Source organism: Scyliorhinus torazame, chromosome 11, assembly GCF_047496885.1.
Source record: "Scyliorhinus torazame isolate Kashiwa2021f chromosome 11, sScyTor2.1, whole genome shotgun sequence".
Lineage (NCBI taxonomy): Eukaryota > Metazoa > Chordata > Chondrichthyes > Carcharhiniformes > Scyliorhinidae > Scyliorhinus > Scyliorhinus torazame.
The window spans coordinates 187,543,753-187,561,399 of NC_092717.1; the positions used below are offsets into that span (position 1 = coordinate 187,543,753).

General features: G+C 53.5%; 1 protein-coding gene across 1 annotated transcript in view; it reads left to right on the plus strand.

The window, feature by feature from the left end:
- Positions 1–17,647, plus strand: part of LOC140385722 (unconventional myosin-Id-like) — a 264,080-nt gene that overhangs the window by 139,326 nt on the left and 107,107 nt on the right. The window contains exon 15 of the mRNA XM_072468175.1: positions 147–313. Within this exon, the coding sequence (XP_072324276.1) occupies positions 147–313 (167 nt within the window). The remainder of the gene's footprint in view (positions 1–146; positions 314–17,647) is intronic.

The window sequence follows — 17,647 nt, forward strand, 5'->3', positions numbered from 1 at the left end:
TTACTGAGGTTCCATACTAAGATGGTAAGTGGGAAGGTATTTGGACCATTACGACGATGGACATGAATTAAGTTGGTAATACATGTAAGCAGCAATCCTTACAATGATATTCTAATAGACTGGTATTGCCTCTTACCCCTTTCCAGGAACCCTACTACGTGCGATGCATCAAACCCAATGACCAGAAATCGCCTGTAATCTTTGATTATGAGCGTTGCAGACATCAGGTGGAATATTTGGGACTGCTGGAAAATGTACGCGTGAGGCGAGCAGGATTTGCTTACCGACAGCCGTATGAGCGCTTCCTGCTGAGGTAAATCCAATTCTGGTATGACTGTGGTAAACCACTGTATTGTATTGTACTGTTGTACTGTTACATGCCTGGGCTTGTCCCTGCTGGGTCCGAACCACTGTAATATATAATCTGTGTATTGTGGTAAACGGCCACTGTATTATATGTAATGCCTGTCTGCTGCCTCCGCCTCCCCCAGGCTCGGTATAAAGGTGGCCAGTCTCCGCCGCTGCCTCAGTTCGGGATCCGAGGCCAGGAGGCTTTCTGTTTAGTTTATTAAAGCCTCAGTTACGTTCACCATTCGTCGTGTGTTCATTGATGGCATATCAAGTTAATAAACTAAACATCTAAGATAAATTCATCACTCAAGCCTGATCGCCTGGAGCTGGACCCACAGGCAGTCGACGCCACTGCAACATTCGAGCACTGGCTAAGCTGCTTCGAAGCGTACCTCGGATCCTTCACCGAAGACTTCACCGACCTCCAAAAGAAGCAGATCCTCTACCCACGGGTGAGCCCGCAAGTCTTTCTTCTCATCAGGGACGCCCCCTCGTATACGGAGACGATAATGCTGCTGAAGGGACACTATGTAAAGTCTGTGAACGAAGTGTATTCTAGGCACCTTGCCACGAGATGACAATGCCCTGGGGAATCACTAGCAGAATTCCTGTGTGCCTTGCGGGTACTCTGCCGGAACTGTGACTGCCAGGCGGTATCGGCTACCCCAACACGCAGAGCTGTTGGTCAGGGACGCTTATGTCGCAGGCATGAAATCAAACTATATACGCCAGCAATTGCTAGAAGGGGGTACACTCGGCCTCCCAGAGACAGTGCAGCTCTCAAACTCACTGGAGGTGGCCTCCCAGACAATGGAGGCCTACACCTCCTACCGCGCGGCACCCTCGTGGACCTCGTGGGTGCTGCCATCACCCGACTCGATTGCGGCACAAGCCTGTGGCACGCAGCAGCCCGCCAACGCCGGAAGCCCGAAGTGCTACTTTTGCGTCCAGGGTAAGCATCCCAGACAATGCTGCCATCCCAGACGGAATGCGACTTGCAACGGGTGTGGGAGGAAGGGCCACTTTGCGAAAGCCTGCCAGGCCCGATCTCTCCCGAAAACGCCTAGGCCCAACAGCGTTGCTTGCTGCCTGTCGGGGCCGCCCCCAGCTGCCGCGCCACCCGCCATGTGTTATCCGTGGGCGCCGCCATCTTCGTCGCCATCTTCGATTTAGCCCGCCACGTGCAACCCATGGGGGCCGCCATCTTTGACGCCTTCTTGCACTCCACCTACAACTACGATATCTTGTATCGACATGGGAAGCTCAATGAGCCCCCAAATGCCCTATCCCACGGTACATGTGCCAGCGCAGAAGTAGACCGACTCTGGGCCCTCCACAATGACCTATGTCACCCGGGGGTCACCGGTTTTTTTCGCTTTATCAAGACCCGCAACCTGCCTTACTCGAGGAGGTCAGGACCGTGACCAGGGACTGCCAGGTCTGCGCGGAGTGCAAACCGCACTTCTATCGGTAAGACAGAGCGCACCTGGTAAAGGCCTCTCGCCCCTTTGAGCGCCTCAGCATCGATTTCAAAGGGCCCCTCCCCTCCAATGACCGTAACGTGCACTTCCTCAACATTGTTGCCGAATACTCGAGATTCCCCTTTGCCATCCCATGCCCTGAGATGACCTCTGCCACTGTCATCAAGGCCCTGCACAGTCTCTTCACCTTGTTCGGGTTCCCCATCTTCATTCATAGCGATCGGGGTTCCTCCTTCATGAGTGACGATTTGAGTCAGTTCCTGCTCAGCAAGGGCATTGCCTCCAGCAGGACGACCAGCTACAACCCCTGGGGCAACAGACAGGTGGAGAGGGAGAACGCAACGGTCTGGAAGGCCGTCCTCCTGGCCCTACGGTCTGGAAGTCTCCCAGTCTCCCGCTGGCAGGTGGCCCTCTCCGATGCACGCCACTCCATCTGGCCGCTCCTGTGCACTGCCACCAAGGAGACCCCTCACGAGCGTATGTTTGCCTTCCCCAGGAAGTCCACCTCCGGGGTCTCGCTCCTGTCCTGGCTGACAGTCCCAGGGCCTGTCCTCCTCCGGAAGCATGCGAGGAGCCATAAAGCAGATTCCTACGTCGAGAAGGTTATGCTCCTCCATGCCAATCCACAATATGCCTACGTGGCACATCATGAATGGCGACAGGACACAGTCTCCCTCCAGGATTTGGCACCTGCAGGTTCCCCAGCGACCATCGCCACCACCCCCGATCCTACACCGTCTCCCTCCACCACTACCCAGCTACTTCAAGGTCTGGCACCCGCAGGCCCACCGGCGGCCATCACCACCACCCCCGCCCACACACCACCCCCCCTCCACCGACTCAACTACTGGGTGAAGAAGAGGACGACACGCTCCCGGACGCACAAGTCTCGACACCGGTGCCCACACCACAGCCGGGACTGAGGCGATCACGGCGGAAGGTCAAGGCCCCCGACAGACTTGGTCTTTAAGCCCACTTCACCCCCGCTGGACTCTTTTTTTAACAGGGGGTGAATGTGGTAAACCACAGTATTGTATTGTACTGTTGTACTGTTACATGCTTGGGCTTGTCCCTGCTGGGTCCGAACCACTTTAATATATAATCTGTGTATTGTGGTAAACTGCTACTGTATTATATGTAATGTGGTAAACTACTACTTGCTGGCTCCGCCTCCCCTGGGCTCAGTATAAAGGTAGCTAGGCTCTGCCGCTGCCCCAGTTCGGGATCCGAGGCCAGGAGGCTTTCTGTTTAGTTTATTAAAGCCTATTACGTTCACCACTCGTCGTGCGTTCATTGATGGCATATCAATGTCACGATGTTTACAGGCACAGTAGTGGAATGTTGGGCATCCATTTAAAGGGAATGAGACTGAATCTGCAGTTTCTGTTCCAGTTCTATTCCTCTGTCGAGTGGTAAATCTATCTTTTGGCTGTGATGATGGTTTAAGGAAACCCTGTAGGATTCTATAGAGAAAGGTCAATGTACAATGTTGATAGCTTTTAAAAGAAATTCAGAACTTACATTCAAATAGCGCCTTTCACGACTGACAGAATATGCCAATATAGGTGCTTTTAAAGTATCATCGCTGTTGTAATGTAGGGAACTTTGCAGCTTGCTGGTTTAATTTAGATGAGGAACAAGACCCAATTTTGGTTGTATCCCGGCCCTACCTGACCAGTGCCGAGATAATCCCTTTCCAGAAAGATAGGTAGTGAAGAATAAAAATGGAGCCAATCTACACAACTATATAAGCTTTTATTTGCAGAGATTCATATTACCCAAGCCTCTCCTTATCTAGCCATCACAGCTTCAATCAGTTCCTATTTATAGAAGCACAAGTGAATCCCCAGTTAATGCCCACCACCTGCAAAAGTATAAACACAGTTCATCTGCAATTAATAGAGATCATCCCATCTGCCCAGTTCATATCAATAAGACAGAGATCACTAATTGCAATCCCATTCAGCTAAATACACCATTTTGTTTACAAGCATCATGGGCGGGATTCTCTGATCCTGAGGCTAAGTGTTGACGCCGTCGGAAACGCCATCGCCAGCAGGCCACTGGAGCGGTTCACGCCGCTCCAGCTGCTGATCCAGCCGTGGAATGGGCACCGGGGGATGTGCGCATGCGCAGTGGGTCTGGCGTGAACCCACGCATCCGCAGTCCCACCGGCGTGATTTCCGCGCATGCGCCGGCTACAACCCAACATGGCGCAGGAGTACTGGCGCAGAAGAAAAGAGGCCGGGAGCCAGAGAGGCCGGCCCGCCGATCGGTGGGTGCCAATCGTGGGCCAGGCCATATCGGAGGCCCCCCTCCCCCCCCCTCCCCCCACAGGCCGCCCCGGACCCTTCAATGCCGAGGTCCCGCTGGCTCAGAGCATGTTAGAACGGCGCCGGCGGGACGCGGGATTTTTTTAAACACCCGCTCGCCCCATCCGGGCCGGAGAATCGCTGGGGGGGGGCCGCGCCAACCACGCTGGTCCCAACAGCGCCGATTCTCCGCTCTGCGGAGAATCACGTCCCGGCGTCGGGGTGGCGTGGCGCAATTAGCACGGCCCCCCTGGCGATTCTCCGACCTGGCGCGGGGTCGGAGAAACCCGCCCCATATGCTATGTTGTTTCCTTATAACCATAACCCCTGTAACCAATCACCTCTTCCAACTTCCTGAACGCCAACATGTTTAACCTTCAATTTCTCATCTTCCAAATCTCTCATCACCTTGTTCCACTCTCATTCAGTTATCTTTTCCAGATTCGGGTAAACAACAACTACATACCACCCTTTAATAAATTTAGATGTTTGTTGAGGCCTAACATACCATGCTGAAGATCAACCTAAAGCAACAATTGAGCGAGCTACCTCCACTTGTAGGGTTTCTACTTGTCAATATGAGGACACAATTGATGCCCGGTCTGTGCACAGAGGTTAGGTGCAGGTTGGCAGAGGTGCGATTTTGGGGCATCCAGGAAGAAACTATTTCATTTGCTGGGAATCAAGAACAAGAGGGCATCATCTTAAAGCTGAAGATCGGTCATTCAGGAATGAGATCAGGAAATACACAAAGGCGGTAGAAATCGGGCACTCCCCCAAAAAGGCTCTGGAGGCGTGGTCAGTTACAGCATTCTCATGACTGAGAAATGGATTTTTGTTTGGCAAGGGTACAAAGAAATATGGAGCAAAGAAAGGTGTATGGAGGTCAGGTACACATCAAATTAAATCAAATCATTGAATTATGGAACAGGCCGAAGGGGTTGAATGGCCTACTGCTGGTTCTAATCTTGCTATGTTCCTATGATGGAACTGCTATCTACAACTGTGGAGCTTTGAAAAGTTACTTCTTATTGTTCAGTTAGTATCAATGATCCGACCCAAATTCCTTACACCCCACTTCTTGTAAGGTCTACATTGCATTCTACCAGTTTCTCTAACTCCATTGCATCGAGTCCAATGATACAACCTTCCATAACAGTGCGTCTGATGTGCCTTCCTTTTTCCTCAACTGGAGATTCTTCCGCTATGGGTGACAGGGTCCTCAACTGTGTCCAGTCCTTTCTTCCACTTCTGCTCTCACACCTTCCCATCCCTTTGACAACTGCGATAGTGATCCACTTGTCGTCACCCTTCACCTCATCGGCCTCCACATCCAATCGATCATCTTGCCACCTCCAGCGTGATGCCACCACCAAACACATCTTCTCCTCCTCTCCTACCCCCTGTCATTACGCCCTTCCAAGTGAAGCAGCAATTTACATGTTCTTCTTTCAATTTAGTATACCGTTTTCACTGCTCACAATGCGTTCCCCTCTATACTGAGGAGACCAAATGCAGACTGGGTAACTGCTTTGCAGAACAGCACCTTTCATTCTGCAAGTATGACCCCACGCTTCTGGTTACCTGCCATTTTGATTCTCCAGCCTCATGCTGAAACTTCCGTCTGCTACACTGTTCCAAAGAAGCTGAACAAAACCTTGAGCTCATTTTTGATTAAGCACTGATGGCCTTCAAACTCAACACTGAGTTCAGCAATTTCAGACTGTAAACTCTATCCCCCATTTTGTTCTGGCTGTCTTTTTGGCATGTGCCAGTTGTTGTGTTGGATGCTCTGGATCCGTGGAACACATACAGGCCACCAACACTTAAAATAGTACAACACTATTTTATTGAGTTAGAAACTGTTGAACATACTTTCACTGTGGGTTAACACGATGTTAGATTAAACTAAAGACCTATGCCTGTCCTAACCAGTCTATGCACTCAGTACATGGTGAAGATCTGTGCTGTAAGCTGTAAGCTCTGTACTTCTAAGAGGCTGCATCCCGAATGAGTGGGAGCTCTGATGCCCCCTGTCTATATAGTGAGTGTTCTCTTACTGGTGATTGGCTGCGGTGTTGTGTGTGTTGATTGGCCTTGCTGTGTGTCCATCAGTGTGTGTGTCTGCACCATGATATACTGGTGTATATTATGACATCCCCCTTTTATAAAAAAATGCATGTGTGTGGCAATAAATAATGTCTGGTGAGAATGTTCCTAACTACGTGTGGGGTGCGAAGACATATTTACAGGACTACGTACATGAGTACTAAGCTATTTACATGGGAAGGTGCATGGTGCAGAGAAGTAGTATGCAACAAGAGTAACGAGATCAACACTATATAAAAACCAGGGAAACAATCAAACAAAGCAAAGAAACAATTCAGAGAATCCATAAGTTCGCAAAGTTCATAAATTTAGTCTCTGCGGTGGGTGACGAATTCTGGTTGCCCGCCTCAAGGGTGGATCGAGAGCCGCCGGTTCAGGAGCGGGCTGGACTGCGTCAGAGTCAGGGGGAGGCAGAGTGACAGGGAGCTCTGCATAGTCCGTGGCAGGGTCAGCAGGAGGGCGAGGCAACACTGGAGGATCACATGGCGAGGGTGGAACGAGACGAAGGGCGGGTCGATTGCGGCGCAGGATAGAGCCATCCGGTAGACGAACCAGGTACGAGCGGGGGCCACCTGCCGAAGGACAACAGCGGTTGCAGACCAGCCACCATCCAGAAGATGGACGCGGATGGTGTCATCTGGAGCCAGAGCAGAGAGATCAGCTGCACGGGAGTCTTGAGCCGCCTTGTGCTGTGCACGAGACAGCTGCATCCGGCGAAGGACTGGTACGTGGTCGAGGTCTGGGACATGGATGGACGGCATCGTTGTCCTCAGGATGCGACCTATGAGTAACTGGGCTGGCGACAGGCCAGTGGACAGTGGGGCAGAGCGATAGGCCAGCAGGGCTAGGTAGAAATCGGACCCAGCATCGGCAGCCTTGCATAGGAGCCGTTTGACTATATGTACTCCCTTCTCCGCTTTACCGTTGGATTGGGGGTACAGGGGACTGGACGTCACATGGGCAAAATTGTACTGCCTGGCAAAGTTGGACCATTCCTGGCTTGCAAAGCAGGGGCCATTGTCCAACATAACCGTGAGCGGGATGCCGTGTTGAGCAAAGGTTTCTTTACATGCACGAATGACTGCAGACGAGGTGAGGTCATGCAACCGTATCACCTCCGGGTAATTTGAAAAGTAGTCCACGATCAGGACATAGTCTCTACCCAGCGCGTGGAACAGGTCGATGCCCACCTTCGTCCATGGTGACGTGACCAACTCCTGGGGCTGCAGGGTCTCACGTGGTTGAGCCGGCTGGAAGCGCTGACAAGTGGGGCAGTTGAGCACTGTGTTGGCGATGTCCTCATTAATGCCGGGCCAGTACACTGCCTCTCGGGCCCGTCGGCGGCACTTTTCCACGCCAAGGTGGCCCTCGTGTAGTTGTTCCAGGACAAGCTGGCGCATGCTATGCGGGATGACAATGCGGTCCAGTTTTAGAAGAACCCCGTCTACTACCACCAGATCATCTCTGACATTTTGGAACTGAGGGCATTGGCCCTTGAGCCACCCGTCTGTTAGGTGGCGCATGACACACTGTAGCAAAGGGTCAGCCGCCGTCTCGCGGCAAATTTGGACGAGACGTTCATCCGAGGAAGGTAGATTGGAGGCCGTGAATGCCACATGGGCATCAACCTGGCAGACAAATCCCGCTGGATCACATGGAGTGTTGACTGCCCTGGAGAGAGCATCAGCAATGATGAGGTTTTTGCCTGGGGTGTATACCAGCTGGAAGTCGTATCGCCGGAGCTTGAGAAGAATACGCTGGAGGCGAGGCATCATGTCGTTCAAGTCTTTCTGTATTATATTGACCAGCGGGCGATGGTCGGTCTCGACGGTGAATTGAGGAAGTCCGTATATATAATCGTGAAACTTAACCACACCAGTCAGAAGGCACTCCTTTTCTGTCTGCGCGTAGCGCTGCTCCGTGGGGGTCATCGCACGTGACGCATATGCAACAGGGCCCATGATGAGACCTCATCACGTTGAAGGAGCACTGCCCCAATGCCGGATTGACTGGCATCGGACGAAATTTTGGTTTCCTTTGCTGGATCAAAGAAAGCTAAGACCGGGGCCATGGTCAGTTTTGCCTTGAGTTCTCTCCATTCGCGCTCATGGGTAGGGAGCCATTGGAAGTCTGTCGTCTTCCTGACCAGGTTCCTGAGAGCCGTGATATGAGAGGCGAGGTTAGGGATGCATTTCCCTAAAAAAATTGACCATGCCCAGAAATCGGAGGACCGCCTTCTTGTCCTCTGGTGTTTTCATAGCTGTGATGGCAGCTACCTTGTCCGCATCCGGCCGCACACACAACTGGGAGGTGTGGTCCCCGAGGAACTTGAGTTCCGTCTGGCCAAAAGAGCATTTGGCCCTGTTGAGGCGAAGGCCATGCTCATGTGTACGTCTGAATATGCGCTGGAGGCGACTAACATGCTCCTGTGGGGTGGTGGACCAAATGATTATGTCATCGACATAGACGCGAACACCCTCAATGCCATCCACCATTTCCTCTGATGCAGATATGATCCCAAACGGCATCCTGTTGTAACAATATCTGCCAAACGGGGTGTTAAATGTGCAAAGTTTCCTGCTGGATTTATCGAGCTGGATTTGCCAGAATCCTTTTGAGGCGTCGAGTTTGGTGAAGAGCTTGGCGCGAGCCATCTCACATGTGAGCTCTTCGCGCTTGGGAATCGGATAGTGCTCCCTCATGATATTGCGATTTAAATCCTTGGGATCAATGCAAATTCTCAATTCGCCGGAAGGCTTTTTTACACATACCATGGAACTGACCCAGTCGGTCGGTTCCGTGACTTTGAAAATTGGTTCTGGAGGTCCTGCAGCTGCTGCTTGAGGCGGTCTTTAAGGGGTGCTGGGACCCTGCGAGGTGCGTGCACCACAGGTGTGGCATTCGGTTTTAATAAAATCTTGTAGGTGTATGGGAGCGTGCCCATGCCCTCGAAGACGTCGTGGTACTGGTTGATAATGGTGTCGAGCTGCGCCCTGAAGTCGGTGTCCTGGAAGGCAGACGCGTCAGCAGGAGAGAGAGAGTGAACTCTCTGAAGTAGGTTCAACAGCTTGCATGCCTGCGCACCAGGGAGGCTTTCGAGGAGCCCACCATTTCAAAGAGAAGGATGGCTTTGCGTGACCTGTGCGTCACTTCAAGTTGGCCTGAGCCACTGGCAGCAATGGCATTGCCATTATAATCTAATAGCTGGCAGGCTGATGGGAGGATGGCTAGTTTGACACAAAGGCTTTGGAGGTCAGACCGTGCAATGAGATTTGGCGGAGGCACCAGTGTCCAGGCGGAATCGTGTTTGGGACCGGTTGACCGTAAGGGTGGCACACCACTCATTGTCTGCGTCGATGTTGTATACCGATAGAGGCTGGATTCTTTGATTCGGGGGCACCCTGTTTTTTGTGACGATGCAGACTCGAAATAGCGCCTTCGGGTCCTCGGTGTCAATATTGGGTAGCAGGTCCGAATCGGACTCAGTGACCGTGGGTTGAATGGCCTGGACATTCCTGCGAGGCTGGCTGGAGCGAGAAGAGTTGGCAGGCTGAGGTGCTCTGCATAAAGCAACATAGTGGCCAAGTTTGCCACATCTCAGGCATTGTCGGGATTTGGCAGGGCATTGCTGCTTTAAGTGGGCGGGGCCACAGTTGTCACACGTTGTAGCGTCAGTACGTTCGCTGCGCCACCGTGCATGTGCGGTGCGGTCGTACGTGGTGCACGCCTGCGCAGTACGTTCGTCGACGTCGCCGTCCCCTCGTTCAGTGCGCACAAGCGCGGGAGTCCGCAAAAAGCACGCAAAATGGCCGCCCTCATCCAGGCTGAGGCGCTGGAGTTGCTCGATTGCTTGGACCCGATCTGCCTCGTGGGGGCCTCGTTTCAGCCACTTGGATGTGGGAATACCGACAAGTGGCGTGTTCATGTAGCACGCAGGTTTCGATGGCGGTCGCTAGGGTGAGCTGCTTTACCTTGAGGAGCTGCTGGCGTAGGGGGTCCGACTGAACACCGAAAACGATCTGGGCGCGTATCATGGAGTCGGAGGTGGGCCCGTAATTACAGGACTGCACAAGGATGCGGAGTTGGGTGAGAAAGGGCTGGAAAGGTTCATCCTTACCCTGCAAACGCTATTGGAAAACATAGCGCTCGAAACTTTCATTCACCTCGATGTTATAGTGACTGTCAAACTTGAGGAGGACCATCTTGAATTTGATTTATCTTCAGCATCAGCAAAGGTGAGAGAATTGAAAATGTGGATGGCATGTTCCCCGGCCGTGGATAGGAAGAGAGCGATCTTCCTGGTGTCTGAGGCAGCTTCCTGGTCTGTGGCTTCAAGGTAGAGCTGGAAGCATTGTTTGAATATCTTCCAGTTGGCCCCTAGGTTACCGGTGATGCGGAGCGGTGAGGGCGGGCGGACGCTGTCCATTTTGCAGGATTGGTGTGTGCTGGTGGAAGGCAGATCACTCGCAGGTACGTCAAAGAAGTTCTAACATCGGACTTCCGGTTGCGGCTGTGCCTAGGTAGGTCGCACGTTCGGCAGCTCCCGCTGGCAACGGACATCAATTGGGGCCCTTCAAAGGGCCCCAACGGCAATTGTTCGACGGCTTCCAGTGTGGGAAGGCGACAGCAAGGTCCCCCCGACATTATATGGATTGGACCAGAGTGGAGCGGTTAAAAAAGTGATCCTGGTGCAGCGAAAAGTGCGAGGGAGGAAAAGCAAGATGGCGGCAGGTGGAGACCAAGCAGCATGGGCGCAGTGGTCGCAGGAGCAGCAGGAGTTTCTTAAACGCTGCTTTGAGGAGCTGAGGACAGAAATGCTGGCGCCAATGAAGGCGGCGATTGAGAAGCTTGTGGAGACTCAGAAGGCCCAAGGGGCGGCGATCCGGGAGGTGCGGCAAAAAGCTTCGGAGAACGAGGACGAGATCTTGGGCCTGGCGGTGAAGGTGGAGGCGCACGAGGCACTGCACAAGAGGTGGGCGGAAAAATTTGAGGACCTGGAGAATAGGTCGAGGAGGAAGAATCTTCGGATTGTGGGTCTCCCTGAAGGAGTGGAGGGGCCCGATGTCGGGGCATATATGAGCACAATGCTCAATTCGCTGATGGGCGCGGGAGCTTTCCCGAGGCACCTGGAGCTGAATGGGGCTCATTGGGTCCTGGTAAGGAGACCCAAAGCCAACGAGCCGCCAAGGGCTGTAGAGGTGAGCTTCCACCGCTTTATGGACAGAAAGTGTGTCCTGAGTTGGGCCAAAAAAGAGGGGAGCAGCAGGTGGGAGAACTCAGAGATCCGAATTTATCAGGACTGGAGTGCGGAGGTGGCTAAGAAGAGGGCTGGTTTCAACTGGGCTAAGGCGGTGCTCCATCGGAAGGGGGTGAAGTTCGGGATGCTGCAGCCAGCGCGATTGTGGGTCACGTTCCAAGATCGGCACCACTATTTTGAAACGCCTGATGAGGCATGGAACCTTATACAGACTAAAAAGTTGGACTCAAATTGAGGGTTTGTCGTGGGGGGATGTTTACTGTGTTTACCGCGTTTGGGGAATGTTCTTTTTGTTTGAGTGCTGGGTGGGGATGGGTGAATGGATTTGACGTGGGGGTTGTGGGAGAGTGTGGGCGTCTGTGTTGGAGGGGCAGAGCCCTACGGAGGAAGAGGGGGGTGGAGGCCCGGGGATGGGGAGTTGGGGTAAGGCCGCAAAAAGGAGCTGCGCCAGAGGGGGCGGGGCCGGATCAGGAAAGCACGGGCTTTTTCCCGCGTTAGGGAAGGATGGGGGTGGAGCCGGGGGGAAGGGCGGTGCTGGAGAGGAGCGCACACTGACTGCCAAGGGGTGGGGGGATTCTCACACTGGGGGGTCGATGGAATGGCGGGAGAGGCCGGGGTCAGCAGGAGTCAGCTGACTTACGGGAGTGTCATGGGAGGAGCAAAATGGTTAGATGAGGATCTAGCGGGGGGGAGGGGGAGAGGGGGGGGGGGGGACTGGGTTGTTGCTGCATTGGCCAAAAGGGTGCTGGAAGTAGGAGAGGTAGGCGGGGCGGGGGTCCGCCGCCTGGGGGACTGAAGGGTGCGGGAGGCGCGGGCACGTGGCTGGCCTAGAAAAGAAGATGGCTAGTCGGCAGGGGGTGGCGGGGGGGGGGGGGGGGGGGGGAGCGCAAGTAGCCCCCCGTTCCGGTTAATAACTTGGAATGTGAGGGGCCTGAACGGGCCGGTCAAGAGGGCCCGGGTGTTCGCGCACTTAAAGGGACTGGAGGCAGACGTGGTTATGCCCCAGGAGACACATCTGAAGGTGGCAGATCAGGTTATGCTGAGAAAGGGATGGGGAGGGCAGGTCTTTCATTCAGGGCTGGATGCGAAGAACAGAGGGGTTGCAATACTGGTGGGGAAGCGGGTGTCGTTCGAGGCACTGAATATTGTAGTGGATAATGGAGGTCGATATGTGATGGTGAGTGGTAGGTTGCAGGGGGTGCGGGTGGTACTGGTGAACGTATATGCCCCGAACTGGGATGATGCCGGATTTATGAAGCGCATGCTGGGTCGGATTCCGGATCTGGAGGTAGGAAGCTTGATAATGGGGGGGTGGGGACTTCAACATGGTGCTGGACCCAGCACTGGACCGTTCTAGGTCCAGGACGTGTAAGAGGCCGGCTGCGGCCAAGGTGCTCAGGGGTTTATGGACCAGATGGGGGGAGTGGATCCATGGAGGTTTGCCAGGCCGCTGGTCAGGGAATTTTCCTTCTTTTCCCACGTCCATAGAGCCTACTCCCGGATAGATTTTTTCATTTTGAGTAGGGCGCTAATCCCGAAAGTGGAGGGAATGGAATATTTGGCGATAGCCATCTCGGACTACGCCCCGCATTGGGTGGAGCTGGAGTTGGGGGAGGAGAAGGACCAGCGTCCGCTGTGGCGTCTCGATGTGGGACTGTTGGCGGATGAGGGGGTGTGCGGGCGGGCGCGGGAATGTATTGAAAGATATTTGGAGGCCAACAACAACGGGGAGGTGCAGGTGGGGGTAGTATGGGACCCGTTGAAGGCGGTGGTCAGGGGAGAGCTAATCTCCATTAGGGCCCACAGGGAAAAGAGAGAGGGGAGGGAGAGGGAGAGGTTGGTGGGAGAGATTCTAAGGGTAGACAGGAGGTATGCAGAGGCCCCCGAGGAGGGGCTACTTAGGGAGCGACGGAACCTCCAGACGGAATTCGACCTATTGACCACGGGGAAAGCAGAGGCACAGTGGAGGAAAGCGCAGGGGGCGACGTATGAGTATGGGGAGAAGGCGAGTCGGATGCTGGCACATCAGCTTTGTAAGAGGGAGGCAGCGAGGGAGATTGGTGGAGTTAAGGATAGAGAGGGGAATACGGTGCGGAGTGCGGTAAGAATAAACAAGGCATTTAGGGACTTCTATGGGGATCTGTACAGGTCTGAGCCCCCAGCGGGGGAGGAGGGGTGCGACGATTCCTAGATCAGCTGAGGTTCCCGCGGGTGGAGGAGGAGGTGGTGGCTGGTTTGGGGGTGCCGATTGGGCTGGAGGAGCTGGTTAAAGGATTGGGGAGCATGCAGGCAGGGAAGGCCCCAGGGCAGGATGGGTTCCCGGTTGAATTCTACAGGAAATACGTGGACCTGCTGGGCCCGTTGCTAGTGAGGACTTTTAATAAGGCGAGGGAGGGGGGGACCTTGCCCCCGACAATGTCCAGGGCGCTGATTTCTTTGATCTTGAAGCGGGATAAGGATCCATTGCAATGTGGGTCGTATAGACCAATCTCGCTCCTCTATGTTGCCGCTAAGTTGCTGACGAAGGTGCTGGCTACGAGAATTGAGGACTGTGTCCTGGGGGTGATTCATGAGGACCAGACGGGATTTGTGAAGGGTAGGCAGCTAAACACAAATGTGTGGAGGCTCCTCAATGTGATTATGATGCCCTCGGTGGAGGGGGAAGCGGAGGTAGTGGCAGCTATGGACGCGGAGAAGGCCTTTGATCGGGTGGAGTGGGAGTATCTTTGGGAAGTATTGCGGAGGTTTGGGTTCGGGGAGGGGTTCATCAGTTGGGTCAGGCTGCTACATAGTACCCTAGTGGCGAGTGTGGCTACGAACCGGCGGAGGTCGGAGTACTTTCGGCTGTACCGGGGGACGAGGCAGGGGTGCCCCTTATCCCCCTTGTTGTTTGCACTGGCAATTGAGCCATGGCACTGAGGGAGTCCAGGAAATGGAGGGGACTGGTCCGGGGGGAAGAGGAACATTGCGTGTCGTTGTATGCCGACGACCTGTTGTTGTATGTGGCGGATCCAGTGGACGGGATGGCGGAGGTTATGCGGATCCTTAGCGAGTTTGGGGACTTTTCGGGGTATAAACCCAACGTAGGGAAGAGTGAGCTCTTTGTGGTGGATTCAGGGGACCAGGGAAGTGGGATAGATGAGCTACCGCTGAAGAGGGCTGAAAGGAGCTTTCGGTACCTCGGATCCAAGTAGCTAGGAGTTGGGGGGCCCTGCACAAGCTCAATTTGACACAGTTGGTGGAGCAGATGGAGGAGGATTTCAAAAGATGGGATATGCTGCCACTCTCACTAGCGGGTAGGGTGCAGTCGGTCAAAATGACGGTCCTCCCGAGGTTTCTCTTTGTGTTCCAGTGCCTTCCCATTATGATCCCCAAGGCCTTTTTCAAACGGGTAAGCAGATGCATCATGGGATTTGTGTGGGCGAATAAGACTCCGAGGGTGAAGAGAGTGTTTCTGGAGCGTAGCGAGGGGAGGGGGGGGTGGGGGGGGCTGGCGCTGCCGAATTTGTGTGGCTATTATTGGGCAGCCAATGTGGCGATGATCTGTAAGTGGGTAATGGAGGGAGAGGGGGCGGCATGGAAGAGGCTAGAGATGGCGTCCTGTGTGGGCACGAGCCTGAGGGCGCTGGTGACGGTACCGCTGCCGCTCTCGCCAACAAGATACACCACGAGTCCGGTGGTGGCGGCGACGCTGAAGATCTGGAGGCAGTGGACGCGACACAGGGGCGAGGTGGGAGCCTCGGTTTGGTCCCCGATTCGGGAGAATCATCGGTTCGTCCCGGGAAGGATGGGTGGGGGGTTTCGGAGCTGGCATCGGGCAGGGATTAGAAGAATGGGGGACCTGTTCATCAATGGGACGTTTGCGAGCCTAGGGGCGCTGGAGGAGAAGTTTGGGCTACCCCCGGGAAACGCTTTCAGGTACATGCAAGTGAGGGCGTTTGTGAGGCGGCAGGTGAGGGAATTCCCGCTGCTTCCGGCACGTGGGATTCAGGACAGGGTGATTTTGGGTGTATGGGTTGGAGAAGGCAAGGTTTCGGCGATTTATCAGGAGCTGAAGGAAGAGGAGGAGGCCTCGGTGGAGGAGTTAAAGGGCAAGTGGGAGGAGGAGCTTGGGGAGGAGATGGATGAGGGTCTGTGGGCTGATGCCCTGAGTAGTGTTAATTCTTCCTTGTCTTGTGCCAGGCTCAGCCTAATAGAGTTCAAGATTACTCACAGAGCGCATATGACAGGGGCGAGGTTGAGTAGGTTCTTTGGGGGTGGAGGACAGATGTGGGAGGTGCTCGGGGAGCCCGGCAAATCACGTCCATATTTTCTGGTCGTGCCCGGCGCTGGATGGGTTTTGGAGGGGTTTTGGGAGGACTATGTCCAAGATGGTGAACGCCCAGGTCAAGCCGAGCTGGGGATTGGCATTATTTGAGGTATCGGACGAGCCGGGAGTGCAGGAGGCGAAAGAGGCCGGTATTCTGGTCTTTGCGTACCTGGTAGCCCGGTGGACGATTTTGCTACTATGGAAAGATGCGAAGCCCCCTCGTGTGGAAGCTTGGATCAATGACATGGCAGGGTTCATCAAGCTGGAGAGGATAAAGTTTGCCTTGCAAGAGTCTGTGCAAGGGTTCCTCAGGCGGTGGCAACCGTTCCTAGACTATCTCGCGGAGCATTAGGAGGAGGTCAGCAGCAGCCCAAGGGCGGGGGGGGGGGGGGGGGGGGGGAGGGAGGGGGGGGGGTTCTTTTGGGGTGGCATTTGGGTGAAGGTTGGGGGGGTTTCCCTAATTGTGTTTTTAAATGTTATATGGGGGGTTATTGTATATGGGGGAAATCCAATGTATAATTTCTGATTGTTTATGTTCTTGTTTCTTTCTTTTTGTTGGGGGGGAGGGTTTTGTTGAAAATTTGTTGAAAAATTTGAATAAATGTATTATTTTTTTTTAAAAGAAGTTCTAACATCCCTGAACTCCTGGTATCATGTTGTGTTGGGTGCTCTGGATCCGTGGAACACATACAGGCCACCAACACTTAAAATAGTGCAACACTATTTTATTGAGTTAGAAACTGTTGAACATACTTTCACTGCGGGTTAACACGATGTTAGATTAAACTAAAGACCTATGCCTGTCCTAACCAGTCTATGCACTCAGTACATGGTGAAGATCTGTGCTGTAAGCTGTGAGCTCTGTACTTCTAAGAGGCTGCATCCCGAATGAGCGGGAGCTCTGATGCCTCCTGTCTTTATAGTGAGTGTTCTCTTACTGGTGATTGGCTGCGGTGTTGTGTGTGTTGATTGGTCTCGCTGTGTGTCCATCAGTGTGTGTGTGTCTGCACCATGATACACTGGTGTATATTATGACACCAGTCTTAATCTTATTTTTCATGCTTTTTGCTTTTGGATAGAGCTGTTCATCATTCTGCCATTCACACTCACTCTGGACAGATCCTTTGCTTCTTTACTACAGCCATTGTCACTCACTTTGCCTTTTGAACCATGAAATCTTTCATTAGTTAATCTCTTCTCCTCTTGAGTCTACCTTCCCTATTTTCTGATGTGTTTTTTTTAGCGTGTCATTGGCTATTTATTGCCCATCCCTAATTTCCCTTGAGAAGGTGGTGTTCAGCCACTGCAGTCTCTGTGGTGTAGATATACCCACAGTGCTGATAGAAGGATGTTCCAGGATTTTGACCCAGCAACAGTGAAGGTATGGCGATATCGGTCCAAGTCAGGCATGTAGGGGAAACATGCAAATAATGGTGTCCCTATCTGTCATAACTCTGGGAGGTAGACGTTCCAGTTTTGGGAGGGTGTTGTTGAAGGAACCTTGGTGAGTTGCTGCAATGTATCTTGTAGATGTTTTCCTCGTCCCTTCCCGCTTCCTCCCTCCCCCCCTTTCACTTACTCAGTCTATTACATTTCTGTCTTCCTTCAGTTATCAGTTATCCTTACCTCATCTACAACACTCCGGGCAATCTACACAACTTAAACTGCAGGGGTTCAAGAATGCAGTTCACCGGGCAGCACGGTGGCGCAGTGGGTTAGCCCTGCAGCCTCACAGCGCCGAGGTCCCAGGTTCGATCCTAGCTCTGGGTCACTGTCCGTGTGGAGTTTGCACATTCTCCCCGTGTTTGTGTGGGTTTCGCCCCCACAA